The sequence below is a fragment of the Panulirus ornatus genome, chromosome 25 (genome assembly GCF_036320965.1).
Source record: "Panulirus ornatus isolate Po-2019 chromosome 25, ASM3632096v1, whole genome shotgun sequence".
NCBI lineage: Eukaryota > Metazoa > Arthropoda > Malacostraca > Decapoda > Palinuridae > Panulirus > Panulirus ornatus.
The window spans coordinates 22,440,698-22,456,999 of NC_092248.1; the positions used below are offsets into that span (position 1 = coordinate 22,440,698).

Genomic DNA, 16,302 nt, shown 5'->3' on the forward strand with positions numbered 1-16,302 from the left:
ACTCTTGCTTGTGCCACCGTGAACACATGAACAAACAAATGCGCACAACCTGATTATATTATTCACTATCACATAGAAACAAAGCTCAGTATACAGAGACATTTGGGATGGTGAAATAAAGTTCCTTTTTCTCTCTCAAACTGGTTGTTCTTCCGTAAAAACGATTGCGACTTTCTGTAAAAGTTTATGTTTGGTTAGTTTCGTTATGGTTAGATTACTGAGGATCAACCCATTCGAGCTGATCCTTTTTTTTTTACAAACTGGTTGTCGTAAAAAAATAACGAATATATATCCAATATCTTATATCTTAAAGAAAGTTACAATATTGAGGTTAGGAGGAGGGTCGAGTTGAAGTGGTATGGGTGCGGCGTTGTTGGTATGGCATTATCTCCAGGTCAGGTGTCGGTCACCTGAGTCTCGAGCCAGCCAGTCCTTACCTACAGTGAAAGGCGACTCGTTTCTCCATCTAGGTTGCTATGAGGAAGGAGGCCCCCGCGCTCCATACACTCCATCATGGAACAGGGAAGCTTCGCCCCAACCTACTCCAAGGTTAGGGAGATGGCTCTAATGGCTTTGAGACTGTTTTCCTGCTGTAATTAGATGCTTTTCTCAGTAAGTTGCGTATATGTTTGTGAAAATTTATATAGTTCGCTGTCGTAGTAAGTTTAGCTGATATCGCTCGTAGCAGAGAAAAATGAATCCGACAACCTCCGTCTGTTGAGACAGCGAAAACAATGAAGTGTTGCGAAAGTGGCTGTTGAATTGGTTTAAGAGTAATGAAATGATAATTCTAAAGATAATGAGATTTAATTTCATGATATGTTATCATTGTTCAGTGTAGTAGTAGTCATAAAAATATTTCGAAATAGGATACAAGTGTGACTCTCGTTTTGTTTTTTGTGAAAGACCCAGTCGTGACGGGTCCCAGTTAGTGGGTCATTAATATGGGATGAGAATATCCATCAGTTATCTTCTTCGAGTCTTTATGCATTAGATAAAGTCAGATTACCACGATGACAGGATAGTGGCAGCCGGATCATTAGATAATGTGATGACCATCTCTATCTTATTTTTGTACCACCAGAGACCTGGAGTGTATGTATGCGGAACGTATGTCGACCCCGCGCTGGTCTTTGGGCACATTCATGTTGTCATGGTAAATGTGGTTGCATAAATTTCCATATTGATATCCTAATCAAGAAAAACTTTCTTATGCAACAGAAAGCTCAGATTTTGATATCTATATATTTCTGCAAATTGATCTTCTTTTAATAAGTTCAAATTTTTACATTTACGTATTTGGTGGACAGTATCATGCATGGCACATTCATCTAATAAATGAACTTTTTTTGTTAACTTTCATGTCATGATATTCATCAGGTAACGCAGTGCCTCTTGCTTATTAATGTAGTTTGTTCCACGGTGGACTACCATAGTGAGGATGTGAGGCTTTTTCATAACTACTGAACTGCTTTTAAAAGTCTTTTCTCTTCAGCTTAACTTGGATTATTTGTATTAGTAAACCAGGGTATGTGGCAGTGAGGTTGTGGGCTGTATTTTCCAATACGTAATGATGATATAGATTAACTTGTGTAAAAACAGTACAGTTGCTTGCTGTGTTCTTCCACGTGTGGTTCAGCAAACAAGTGTTATATAATCTGTAATGTATTGCACCAATACAGTTTAGAAAACATATAATTCCGTTGATTGTCCAAACCATCTTTTAGTTTCATATCACTCCGTACCCGAATCAAATACGAGCTACGCTTTACGTGAGTTGTTCAGTCACCGATACTTTAATAAGTAAAAGTGAAGTCAGAACACATTATGAAAGGATGGTGATGGGCAGTTATGAGAGCTGGCTGGACACTTGGCTGAGAAGAGCGAAGGCTGAAGCGACAGTTGTACATATACTGTGGTCAGTGACGCACGCTTGGCAGCGCAGTGATCCACTGTCCATCTACCGCTGCCTATTGTACACATTTTTTTCTGATTATTCACAGTGGGTAATGTACGTACTGATGATCTGCTTTGTTATGTTCTGAATATAGAAGGAACTGCATATTGTGTGTTTAAACGATGAATATTGTGCATAAAAACAGCTTTGTACTTCGGGATGCAAATATCTTAGTGCTGTACCAGTTATAGATCAGTTCATTTGCTCGTTTCAGAGGAAAGAAAAACTTTTTCGTTGTGAAATTATGTGTCTATTCATATTTCCTTCTTTAAAGGTTTGAGTGTGTCTCAGTCCTTTCTCTATAGGTGATAGCGATACCGTGTCATTTCATTATAACAGACGAACAGGTTTCCTCCTTAAGATCGAGTAACGTAGAGGTCACCGAGTTCGTGTTACCAAGGGCGTTATCTATACAGTCTCTAATCTTAGGAAGATAATGAGTGTGGAGACAGCCCCAAGAGGTACTGAGTATATTGTTTGTTGGGATTCAGTCAAAAGAGCAGGCCGGATCATCGTAAGTCAAAACAGACAATAGTAGTTGTTCATTGTCGTAAGTCTAATGCATGTTAGCGGTATATTCACGTATTGTATGTGTAATGAATCATTTTGTACAGTTTGGGCAGGAGGTTCTATACTCATGGGACTCCACCCCTTGAACATTCTTTGTTAATTCTAAGAGTTTGCCACTGTTCTTTAAAAGCAGATCTACCGCGTCGCGCTCTCCTTGAGAATAGGTAGATACGAACACAGTTGGGTCAGTTATGTGTTATATGGAGAATGTGGACTTTGTGGATTGCATGCCAGCAGCAGTCCACGTGTATATATTTAAAGATAAAGATTAGTGCAGATACCAAAGTAGATACCGTTCCTGTAAAATTCCCTAGAGCGTAAGAGAATCAATGAGAAAGGAAGAGATCAAGTTACCTTCCTGAGACACACGTCAGCCTTAGGTAAGCGACCACGATATGAGGGTCACTTGGTTGTACCTGTTGCACCTCCATGACTATTCTCTTTTCCTTGACATTACTTTGTACTGCATTAAAACACACATCAAAAAAAGGCAGTCAATATCTGCTCGTAATTAATCGCAGGCATCTATTAGATTTCTTGAAATGTTTCAATAACTTATGAATAGTCTACAATTTCACTAAGTGTGTGACATGAAAAACTGATCACAAACAGAAAACGTGAGTCGAGTTGTATTATACGGATGGTAAATATTCAGAGGTATGAATTACATTTCATATTTTTGTTTTGTGTTGCATAGGAAACATATGTCGGTACCTACGAGCGCTTAGACGAAATTCTGTCTTAAAGCAGGTGTAGTACGTAGCACTCACTGCAGGAAACTCTTAAAGGAATGAGTCTTGTGAGTTACATGTTGTCAAGTAGTATGTGTGACATAAAGACTGTATGTCAGTAGACTGGATACCAGAAGCTCACATGTGTTGAGGCAGTAAGAGAGTAATAGCAACAACAAAAGTGTGAAGATTTAGAGAGAGAAGTGAACGTTTGCTTGTCATTGCTTGCGTTGTACGCAGACACTAACGAATATGAAATAGGATTATCTGTCATAGGAAGACTAATAATGTTACGTGTTTTGTACCTATATTTTTCTTCAGCTGGAAATCTTGATGATTTTAACCTTTACTTTAAACTCTCCAGTGTTTATTTAAGGCGGGAAATATTTCAGAAATATTCAGCTAAAAGGGAAAATATTCAGCTAAGAGGAGAAAACTTCAGCAGAGGTGGGAATGGTCAACAGAGACAGGAAATGCAATTGAAGTCACTGATTCCTTAACTGGCAGTCTTGGTTTGTTGCGAGGATTCAAGGAGTGGAGCGATTTACCCAATTCTAAGCAATGTTACACAGATCTTTTTAGTTCTTTGCCTCTATTCGTATAAAAGCACTGTCTGTATATATATATATATATATATATATATATATATATATATATATATATATATATATATATATATATATTCATTCTTATTTTATCATTTTGCTTTATCGCTGTCTCCCGCGCTAGCGTAGCTCAAGAAACAGACGAAAGAATGGCCCAACCCACCTACATACACATGTATATACATACACGTCTACACACGCAAATACACATACCTATACATCTCAATGTATACATATATATACACACACAGACATATACATATATACACATGTACATAATTCATAGTCTGTCTTTATTTATTCCCATCGCCACCTCGCCACACATGGAATAACAACCCCCTCCCCCCCTCATGTGTACGAGGTAGCGCTAGGAAAAGAAAACAAAGGCCCCATTCGTTCACACTCAGTCTCTAGCTGTCATGTAATAATGCACCGAAACCACAGCTCCCTTTCCATATCCAGGCAGCACAGAAGTTTCCATGGTTTACCCCAGACGCTTCACATGCACTGGTTCAATCCATTGACAGCACGTCGCCCCCGGTATACCACATCGTTCCAGTTCACTCTATTCCTTGCACACCTTTCACCCTACTGCATGTTCAGACCCCGATCACTCAAAATCTTTTTCACTCCATCTTTCCACCTCCAATCTGGTCTCCCACTTGCCCTCGTTCCCTCCACCTCCGACACATATATCCTCTTGGCTAATCTTTCCTCACTCATTCTCTCCTTGTGACCAAACCATTTCAAAACACCCTCTTCTGCTCTCTCAACCACACTCTTTTTATTTCCACACATCTCTCTTACCCTTACATTACTTACTCGATCAAACCACCTCACACCACATATTGTCCTCAAACATCTCATTTCCAGCACATCCACCCTCATGCGCACAACTCTATCCAGAGCCCACGCTTCGCAACCATACAACATTGTTGGAACCACTATTCCTTCAAACATACCCATTTTTGCTTTCCGAGATAATGTTCTCGACTTCCAAACATTCTTCAAGCCTCCCAGAATTTTCGCCCCCTCCCCCACCCTATGATTCACTTCTGCTTCCATGGTTCCATCCGCTGCCAGATCCACTCCCAGATATCTAAAACACTTTACTTCCTCCAGTTTTTCTCCATTCAAACTCACCTCCCAGTTGACTTATCCCTTAACCGTACTCTACCTAATAACCTTGCTCTTATTCACATTTACTCTTAACTCTCTTCTTTCACACACTTTACCAAACTCAGTCACCAGCTTCTGCAGTTTCTCACATGAATCAGCCACCAGCATTGTATCATCAGCGAACAACAACTGACTAACTTCCCAAGCTCTCTCATCCACAACTGACTCCATACTTGCCCCTCTTTCCAAAACTCTTGCATTCACTTCCCTAACAACCTCATCCATAAACAAATCAAACAACCATGGAGACATCACACACCCCTGCCGCAAACCTACATTCACTGAGAACCAATCACTTTCCTCTCTTCCTACACGTGCACATGCCTTACATCCTCGATAAAAACTTTTCACTGCTTCGAACAACTTGCCTCCTACACCATATATTCTTAATACCATCCACAGAGCATCTGTATCAACTCTATCATATACCTTCTCCAGATCCATAAATGCTACATACAAATCCATTTGGCTTTTCTAAGTATTTCTCACATACATTCCTCAAAGCAAACACCTGATCCACACATCCTCTACTACTTCTGAAACCACACTGCTCTTCCCCAGTCTGATCCTGTGTACATGATTTCACCCTCTCAATCAATACACTCCCATATAATTTACCAGGAATACTCAACAAACTTATACCTCTGTAATTTGAGCACTCACTCTTATCCCCTTTGCCTTAGTACAATGGCACTATGCAAGCATTCCTCCAATCCTCAGGCACCTCACCATGACTCATACATACCTTTAACAACCTAACCAACCTGTTAACAATACAGTCACCCCCTTTTCTTTAATAGATTCCACTGCAATACCATCCAAACCCACTGCCTTGCCGGCTTTCATCTTCCGCAGAGCTTTTACTACCTTTAATCTGTTTACCAAATCATTCTCCCTAACCCTCTCACTTTGCACACCGCTTCGACCAAAACACCCTATATCTGCCACTCTATCATCAAACACATTCAACAAACCTTCAAAGTACTCACTCCATCTCCTTCTCACGTCACCACTACTTGTTATCACCTCCCCACTAGCTCCAATATATATATATATATATATATATATATATATATATATATATATATATATATATATATATGTGTGTGCTGAAAAGGGACTGATGATTGGGAATACCTGGTTTAAAAAGCGAGATATACATAAGTATACTTATGTAAGTAGGAGAGATGGCCAGAGAGCGTTATTGGATTACGTGTTAATTGACAGGCGCGCGAAAGAGAGACTTTTGGATGTTAATGTGCTGAGAGGTGCAACTGGAGGGATGTCTGATCATTATCTTGTGGAGGCTAAGGTGAAGATTTGTATGGGTTTTCAGAAAAGAAGAGTGAATGTTGGGGTGAAGAGGGTGGTGAGAGTAAGTGAGCTTGGGAAGGAGACTTGTGTGAGGAAGTACCAGTAGAGACTGAGTACAGAATGGAAAAAGGTGAGAACAATGGAAGTAAGGGGAGTGGGGGAGGAATGGGATGTATTTAGGGAATCAGTGATGGATTGCGCAAAAAGATGCTCGTGGCATGAGAAGAGTGGGAGGTGGGTTGATTAGAAAGGGTAGTGAGTGGTGGGATGAAGTAAGAGTATTAGTGAAAGAGAAGAGAGAGGCATTTGGACGATTTTTGCAGGGAAAAAATGCAGTTGAGTGGGAGACGTATAAAAGAAAGAGACAGGAGGTCAAGAGAAAGGTGCAAGAGGTGAAAAAAAGGGCAAATGAGAGTTGGGGTGAGAGAGTATCATTAAATTTTAGGGAGAATAAAAAGATGTCCTGGAAGGAGGTAAATAAAGTGCGTAAGACAAGGGAGCAAATGGGAACTTCAGTGAAGGGGGCAAATGGGGAGGTGATAACAAGTAGTGGTGATGTGAGAAGGAGATGGAGTGAGTATTTTGAAGGTTTGTTGAATGTGTTTGATGATAGAGTGGCAGATATAGGGTGTTTTGGTCGAGATGGTGTGCAAAGTGAGAGGGTTAGGGAAAATGATTTGGTAAACAGAGAAGAGGTAGTAAAAGCTTTGCGGAAGATGAAAGCCGGCAAGGCAGCAGGTTTGGATGGTATTGCAGTGGAATTTATTAAAAAAGGGGGTGACTGTATTGTTGACTGGTTGGTAAGGTTATTTAATGTATGTATGACTCACGGTGAGGTGCCTGAGGATTGGCGGAATGCGTGCATAGTGCCATTGTACAAAGGCAAAGGGGATAAGAGTGAGTGCTCAAATTACAGAGGTATAAGTTTGTTGAGTATTCCTGGTAAATTATATGGAAGGGTATTGATTGAGAGGGTGAAGGCATGTACAGAGCATCAGATTGGGGAAGAGCAGTGTGGTTTCAGAAGTGGTAGAGGATGTGTGGATTAGGTGTTTGCTTTGAAGAATGTATGTGAGAAATACTTAGAAAAGCAAATGGATTTGTATGTAGCATTTATGGATCTGGAGAAGGCATATGATAGAGTTGATAGAGATGCTCTGTGGAAGGTATTAAGAATATATGGTGTGGGAGGCAAGTTGTTAGAAGCAGTGAAAAGTTTTTATCGAGGATGTAAGGCATATGTACGTGTAGGAAGAGAGGAAAGTGATTGGTTCTCAGTGAATGTAGGTTTGCGGCAGGGGTGTGTGATGTCTCCATGGTTGTTTAATTTGTTTATGGATGGGGTTGTTAGGGAGGTGAAGTCTGTTGGGGATGAGAGAGCTTGGAAAGTGAGTCAGTTGTTGTTCGCTGATGATAAAGCGCTGGTGGCTGATTCATGTGAGAAACTGCAGAAGCTGGTGACTGAGTTTGGTAAAGTGTGTGAGAAAGAATACTTCCCACGTATTCCCTGCGTGTCGTAGAAGGCGACTAAAAGGGGAGGGAGCGGGGGGCTGGAAATCCTCCCCTCTCGTTTTTTTTTTTTTTTTTCTTTTTTTTTTTTTTTTCCAAAAGAAGGAACAGAGAATTGGGCCAGGTGAGGGTATTCCCTCAAGGCCCAGTCCTCTGTTCTTAACGCTACCTCGCTAATGCGGGAAATGGCGAATAGTTTGAAAGAAAGAAAGTGAATAAGAGCAAGGTTATTAGGTACAGTAGGGTTGAGGGTCAAGTCAATTGGGAGGTGAGTTTGAATGGAGAAAAACCTAAGGAAGTGAAGTGTTTTAGATATCTGGGAGTGGATCTGGCAGCGGATGGAACCATGAAAGCGGAAGTGGATTATAGGGTGGGGGAGGGGGCGAAAATTCTGGGAGCCTTGAAGAATGTGTGGAAGTCGAGAACATTATCTCGGAAAGCAAAAATGGGCATGTTTGAAGGAATAGTGGTTCGAACAATGTTGTATGGTTGCGAGGCGTGGGCTATGAATAGAGTTGTGCGCAGGAGGATGGATGTGCTGGAAGTGAGATGTTTGAGGACAATGTGTGGTGTGAGGTGGTTTGATCGAGTAAGTAACGTAAGGGTAAGAGAGATGTGTGGAAATAAAAAGAGCGTGGTTGAGAGAGCAGAAGAGGGTGTTTTGAAATGGTTTGGGCACATGGAGAGAATGAGTGAGGAAAGATTGACCAAGAGGATATATGTGTCGGAGGTGGAGGGAAGGAGGAGAAGAGGGAGACCAAATTGGAGGTGGTAAGATGGAGTGAAAAAGATTTTGTGTGATCGGGGCCTGAACATGCAGGAGGGTGAAAGGAGGGCAAGGAATAGAGTGAATTGGAGCGATGTGGTATACCGGGGTTGACGTGCTGTCAGTGGATTGAATCGGGGCATGTGAAGCGTCTGGGGTAAACCATGGAAAGCTGTGTAGGTATGTATATTTGCGTGTGTGGACGTATGTATATACATGTGTATGGGGGTGAGTTGGGCCATTTCTTTCGTCTGTTTCCTTGCGCTACCTCGCAAACGCGGGAGACAGCGGCAAAAAAAAAAAGAAAAAAAAAAATATATATATATATATATATATATATATATATATATATATATCATTTTGTATATACATATGTATATACATACACGTCCACACACGCAAATATACTTACCCATACATCTCAACGTATATATATATATATATATATATATATATATATATATATATATATATATATATATATATATATATATATACACACACAGACATATACACATACACACATGTACACAATTCATACTGTCTGCCTTTATTCATTCTCATCGCCACCTCGCCGCACATGAAATAACAACCCCCTCCCCCCTCATGTGTGCGAGGTAGCGCTAGGAAAAGACAACAAAGGCCCCATTCGTTCACACTCAGTCTCTAGCTGTTATGTAATAATGCACCGAAACCACAGCTCCCTTTCCACATCCAGGCCCCACAGAACTTCCCATGGTTTACCACAGACGCTTCACATGCCCTGGTTCAATCCATTGACAGCACGTCGACCACGGTATACCACATCGTTCCAATTCACTCTATTCCTTGCACGCCTTTCACCCTTCTGCATGTTCAGGCCCCGATCACTCAAAATCTTTTTCACTCCATTTTTCCACCTAAAATTTGGTCTCCCACTTCTCCTCGTTCCCTCCACCTCTGACACATATATCCTCTTGGTCAATCTTTCCTCACTCATTCTCTCCATGTGACCAAACCATTTCAAAACACCCTCTTCTGCTCTCTCAACCACACTCTTTTTATTACCACACATCTCTCTTACCCGTACATTACTTACTCGATCAAACCACCTTACACCACATATTGTCCTCAAACATCTCATTTCCAGCACATCCACCCTCCTGCGCACAACTCTATCCAGAGCCCACGCCTCGCAACCATACAACATTGTTGGAACCACTATTCCTTCAAACATACCTATTTTTGCTTCCCGAGATAATGTACTCGACTTCCACACATTCTTCAAGGCTCCCAGAATTTTCGCCCCCTCCCCCACCGTATGATTCACTTCCGCTTCCATGGTTCCATCCGCTGCTAAATCCACTCCCAGATATCTAAAACACTTCACTTCCTCCAGTTTTTCTCCATTCAAACTTACCTCCCAGTTGACTTGACCCTCAACCCTACTTTACTTAATAACCTTGCTCTTATTCATATTTACTCTCAAGTTTCTTTTTTCACACACTTTACCAAACTCAGTCACCATCTTCTGCAGTTTCTCACACGAATCAGCCACCAGCGCTGTATCATCAGCGAAGAACAACTGACTCACTTCCCGAGCTCTCTCATCCACAACTGACTCCATACTTGCCCCTCTTTCCAAAACTCTTGCATTCACCTCCCTAACAACCCCATCCATAAACAAATTAAACAACCATGGAGACATCACACACCCCTGCCGCAAACCTACATTCACTGAGAACCAATCACTTTCCTCCCTTCCTACACGTACACATGCCTTACATCCTCGATAAAACTTTTCACTGCTTCTAACAACTTGCCTCCCACACCATATATCCTTAGTACCTTCCACAGAGAATCTCTATCAACTCTATCATATGCCTTCTCCAGATCCATAAATGCTACCTACAAATCCATTTGTTTTTCTAAGTATTTCTCACATAAATTCTTCAAGGCAAACACCTGATCCACACATCCTCTACCACTTCTGAAGCCACACTGCTCTTCCCCAGTCTGATGCTCTGTACATGCCTTCACCCTCTCAATCAATACCCTCCGATATCATTTACCGAGAATACTCAACAAACTTATACCTCTGTAATTTGAGCACTCACTCTTATCCACTTTGCCTTTGTACAATGGCACTATGCAAGCATTCCGCCAATCCTAAGGCTCCTCACCATGAATCATACATACATCAAATAACCTTACCAACCAGTCAACAATACAGTCACCCCCTTTTTTAATAAATTCCACTGCAATACCATCCAAACCTGCTGCCTTGCCGGCTTTCATCTTCCGCAAAGCTTTTACTACCTCTTCTCTGTTTACCAAATCATTTTCCCTAGCCCTCTCACTTTGCACACCACCTCGACCAAAACACCCTATATCTGCCACTCTGTCATGAAACACATTCAACAAACCTTCAGATTACTCACTCCATCTCCTTCTCACATCACCACTACTTGTTATCACCTTCCCATTAACCCCCTTCACTGAAGTTCCCATTTGCTCCCTCGTCTTACGCACTTTATTTACCTCTTTCCAGAACATCTTTTTATTCTCCCTAAAATTTAATGATACGCTCTCACCCCAACTCTCATTTGCCCTCTTTTTCACCTCTTGCATCTTTCTCTTGACCTCTTGTCTCTTTCTTTTATACATCTCCCAATCATTTGCATTTTTTCCAAATGCCTCTCTCTATTCTTTCACTAATAATCTTACTTCTTCATCCCACCACTCACTACCCTTTCTAATCAACCCACCTCCCACGCTTCTCATGCCACAAGCATCTTTTGCGCAAGCCATCACTGCTTCCCTAAATACATCCCATTCCTCCCCCACTCCCCTTACTTCCATTGTTCCCACCTTTTTTCATTCTGTACTCAGTCTCTCCTGGTACTTCCTTACACAAGTTTCCTTCCCAAGCTCACTTAATCTCACCACTCTCTTCACCCCAACATTTTCTCTTCTTTTCTGAAAACCCATACAAATCTTCACCTTCGCCTCCACAAGATAATGGTCAGACATCCCTCCAGTTGCACTTCTCAGCACATTAACATCGCAAACCTCTGTTTCGCGCGCCTGTTAATTAACACATAATCCAATAACGCTCTCTGGCCATCTCTCCTATTTACATACGTATACTTATGTTTTTCTCGCTTTTTAAACCACGTATTCCCAATCACCAGTCCTTTTTCAGCACATAAATCTACAAGCTCTTCACCATTTCCATTTACAACACTTAACACCCCATGTATACCAATTATTCCCTCAACTTCCACATTACTCACCTTTGTATTCAAATCACCCATCACTATAACCCGGTCTTGTGCATCAAAACCACTAACACACTCATTCAGCTGCTCCCAAAACACTTGCCTCTCATGATCTTTATTCTCATGCCCATTTGCATATGCACCGATAATCACCCATCTCTCTCCATCAACTTCCAGTTTTACCCATATCAATCTAGAATTTACTTTCTTACATTCTATCACATACTCCCACAATTTTGCGCGTGATCAAGATATTTCTATGATTGGACTCATATTATCAACCAGCATCGTGGAGAGAATGAACACCTGGTTCAGCTCTGGTCTGACTGCTGCGCCCAGGATTCGAACACGGGAGAGCCCGTGCGAAATCTTTGTCTGTGATTAATCGCTGCCGTATGGTAGGTCATACGTTTGGTCTGCAGTATGATTTTTGGAGGAGGTTAGGTTATGTTAGGTCTGTAGTATGATTCTTGGAGTAGTTAGGTTAGGTCTGTAGTATGATTCTTGTAGTAGGTTAGGTTAGGTTAAGTTAGATTAGGTCTGTAGTATTATTCTTGGAGTAAGTTAGGTTAGGTTAGGTCATTAGTATGATTGTTGGAGTCGGTAGGTTAGGCTAGGTTGGGTTAGGTCTGTAGTATGATTCTGGGAATAGGTTAAGTTAGGTTAGGTGTGTATTATGATCCTTGTAGTAGGTTAGGTTAGGTTAGATTAAGTCTGAAGAATGATTCTTGGAGTAGGTTAGGTTAGGTTAGGTCTGTAGTATGATTCTTGGAGTAGGTTAGATTAGGGTAGGTTAGGTCTGTAGTATGATTCTTGGAGTAGGTTAGGTTAAGTTAGCTCTGTAGTGTGATTATTGGAGTAGGTTAGGTTAGGTTAGGTTAGATCTAGCATGATTCCTGGAGTAGGTTAGGTTAGGTTAGGATAGGTCTGTAGTATGATTCTTGGAGTAGGTTAGGTTAGGTTAGGTCTGTAGTATGATTCTTGGAGTAGGTTAGGTTTGGGTAGGTTTGGTCTGTAGTGTGATTCTTGGAGTAGGTTAGGTTAGGTTAGGTCTGTAGTATGATTCTTAGAGTAGGTTAGGTTAGGTTAGGTCAGTAGCGTGATTCTTGAAGTAGGTTAGGTTAAGTTAGGTCTGTAGTATGATTGTTGGAGTAGGTTAGGTTAGGTTGGGTCTATATTATGATTCTTGGAGTAGGTTAGGTTAAGTTAGGTCTGTAGTATGATTGTTGGAGTAGGTTAGGTTAGGTTGGGTCTATATTATGATTCTTGGAGTAGGTTAGGTTAAGTTAGGTCTGTAGTATGATTATTGGAGTAGGTTAGGTTAGGTTAGGTAAAGGTCTAGTATGATTTTTGGAGTAGGTTAGGTTAGGTTAGGTTAGGTCTGTAGTATGATTCTTGGAGTAGGTTAGGTTAGGTTAGGTTAGGTTAGGTCAGGTCTGTAGTATGATTCTTGAAGTAGGTTAGGTTAGGTTAGGTTAGGTCTGCAGTACGATTCTTGGAGTGGGTTAGGTCTGTCGTATGATTCTTGGAGTAGGTTGGGATAGGTTAGGTTAGGTCTATAGTATGATTCTTGGAGTAGGTTAGGTTAGTCCTGTAGTATGATTCTTGGAGTAGGATAGGTTAAGTTAGGTCTGTAGTATGATTCTTGGAGTAGGTTAGGTAACGTTAGGTCTGTAGTATGATTCTTGGAGTAGGTTAGGTTAGGTCTGTAGTATGATTCTTGGAGCAGGTTAGGTTAGGTTAGGTCTGTAGTATGATTCTTGGAGTAGGTTAGGTTAGTCCTGTAGTATGATTCTTGGAGTAGGTTAGGTTAGGTTAGGTCTGTAGTATGATTCTTGGAGCAGGTTAGGTTAGGTTAGGTCTGTAGTATGATTCTTGGAGTAGGTTAGGTTAGGTTAGGTCTGTAGTATGACTCTTGGAGTAGGTTAGGTTAGGTTAGGTCTGTAGTATGACTCTTGGAGTAAGTTAGGTTAGGTTAGGTCTGTAGTATGATTCTTGGAGTAGGTTAGGTTAGGTTAGGTCTGTAGTATGATTCTTGGAGTAGGTTAGGTTAGGCTAGGTCTGTAGTATGACTCTTGGAGTAAGTTAGGTTAGGTTAGGTCTGTAGTATGATTCTTAGAGTAGGTTAGGTTAGGTTAGGTCTGTAGTATGATTCTTGGAGTAGGTTAGGTTAGGTTAGGTCTGTAGTATGATTCTTGGAGTAGGTTAGGTTAGGCTAGGTCTGTAGTATGACTCTTGGAGTAAGTTAGGTTAGGTTAGGTCTGTAGTATGATTCTTAGAGTAGGTTAGGTTAGGTTAGGTCTGTAGTATGATTCTTGGAGTAGGTTAGGTTAGGTTAGGTCTGTAGTATGATTCTTGGAGTAGGTTAGGTTAGGCTAGGTCTGTAGTATGACTCTTGGAGTAGGTTAGGTTAGGTTAGGTCTGTAGTATGATTCTTAGAGTAGGTTAGGTTAGGTTAGGTCAGGTTAGGTTAGGTCTGTAGAATGATTCTTGGTGTAGGTTAAGTTTATATGTTAGATCCTTGGGTTGACTTGTTCAGTCGCTACGGTAACGTCTAGGGTACTTTTTAGTTTAGGTTCTGATTAAGTTTGATTCCCTGATTAGATCGTTAGGTTAAGTCCTCAGATGGGTCTGCCGTTAGCCAACACTAAGTCTTAGTTTAAGTCATCGGGTCACTTGTTAGCAAGTAAGTTTCGAGGTAGGACTAGGTTTGGTTGACTACTTACATCGTTAGATAAGGTTCTAGATAACATTCAATTGCCTAGCCAAGTTTGTTCATGTCTTCGGGTCACATGTTTAAATTATGTTTCGAGGTAGATCCTGGTTTGATTGGCTACTTACATCGTTAGATAAGGTTCTACATAACATTTAATTTCCTAGCATAAAGTACAAACTTTGAAGTCTCACGTAAGCCCACTTCTACTGGTACTGTAGCCTAGAGGAATCGAGTACCGTTTTACAGAAACATTCGTCAGAGCTACGATAGAAATTACAGGCGACAAATTCGATTTTCATATTACAATTAGGTCACGAAACAGCCAATGACCGCAAGTAAACATAAGTAGCGAACATCTTTAATGAAGAAACAAAACAGCTGGTAAAGGAGCTAAGAATACGATTACGTAATATATTTTTGGGATACTTTTTATGGTATTGAAAAATGGCAAGTATACGGTAGTTATGGATGCATAACTGGGGAGGGTTGTTATAATTGGCAAGAAAGCACTGAATCGTTCCTTCAGGATTTAACTCTTCAGCATTCATGTATAGTACATGCATCATATGAAAAAGACTACAAAAGTGCGTTATTGGATTATGAAATAGTGTTTGAGCTTTGTTATGAACTTATATAACCATCATCATCGATGGGATAATCACCGCTACCAAATTAATCCTCACAGTTCTTACTATTATACTTTTAATCGTCACAGTAATCATATTCACCATCATCCTAGTATTTTTATAATCATCTTTATTATCTCCGCATAACCTTTAGTGTTGTCTGATTTGGTCTTTTTATTGCCACTAATTATGTATATACCAGAAATTTATTGTATGTGATTTTTTTTTCATTTAAAGTAGGGGCGTAACATACTTCTTAGTCTTTGGGTGCATTAAAAACTTAAAATGATTAAAGCAGAAATAACGTTTCCCTTCTTTATATTATTACCTTTGACCGAGGTAGCAGTAATGTAATTACCTCCACTCTCCTTTTTAAATGGCAGCTATGAGACAAGGAAGAATGAAAAAAGAGTTAAAATATTGTTTCCTTTTAACTTTTGCATTATATTTCTATTTGCTTGTTACCGAAAATATATCAGTAACTTAAAAAGATAAGATGACCAATTCTTAGTGGCGCCTTGGCATCATTCGCCTTATCTGTAGTAAGATGATAACACATAAGCATTGCAGATGAATGCACAGTATCTATGTGACGGGTGGAATTACTGTTGATCAGCTTTGTTGGGATGAGGCTTCGCAGCTACGGTTCATTGCAGGTCCATTGTAAGTTGAGCAAGACCAAGGTCGCTCAAGAAAATTCTATTTTGTTACCAGACATTCAGGTAGCAGAGTCATTAATGCTATCAACGTCAAGATATAACCACCAATAGAAAAAATCTGAACACCTTGAGATATTCAAGATGATGATAATATGAACATACACTCCTCCCTCGAGCGTAGTCAGGATTTGGTCAAGGGCTTAGGGAGATTATGTAATCGCCAAGACAGATGAAACCTCACAACAGAAGTGGCGTATAACACATTGTATCATGGGGAGCTTAACGTTACTGGGTTATTTAGATGTTAGATTTCGTCATCATGTCAGATTTTCACAAGAGTCAATACAGCTGTTCTTTAGAAGTCACTTAAGAAACCAGTGACCAATTTTGAATGAAGATATATTTATGCA

The 16,302-nt window shown here is 40.5% G+C and overlaps 1 protein-coding gene across 7 annotated transcripts in view; it reads left to right on the forward strand.

Moving 5' to 3' along the window:
• Positions 1-461: 461 nt before the first annotated feature.
• The window catches only part of LOC139757318 (solute carrier organic anion transporter family member 74D-like), a 180,591-nt gene continuing 164,750 nt past the window's right edge, over positions 462-16,302 (forward strand). For 2 of the 7 annotated variants that reach the window (XM_071677729.1, XM_071677724.1), the window contains exon 1: positions 1,898-2,011. Coding sequence is in view for 2 of the 7 variants with exons in the window: in XM_071677724.1 (XP_071533825.1) it covers positions 2,010-2,011 (2 nt within the window). In the remaining 5 variants the exon portion in view is untranslated. Of the gene's footprint in view, positions 550-1,883; positions 2,012-2,396; positions 2,472-16,302 lie in introns of those variants that run through there. The other 5 variants (XM_071677723.1, XM_071677727.1, XM_071677726.1 and 2 more) reach the window with 5 other exon arrangements.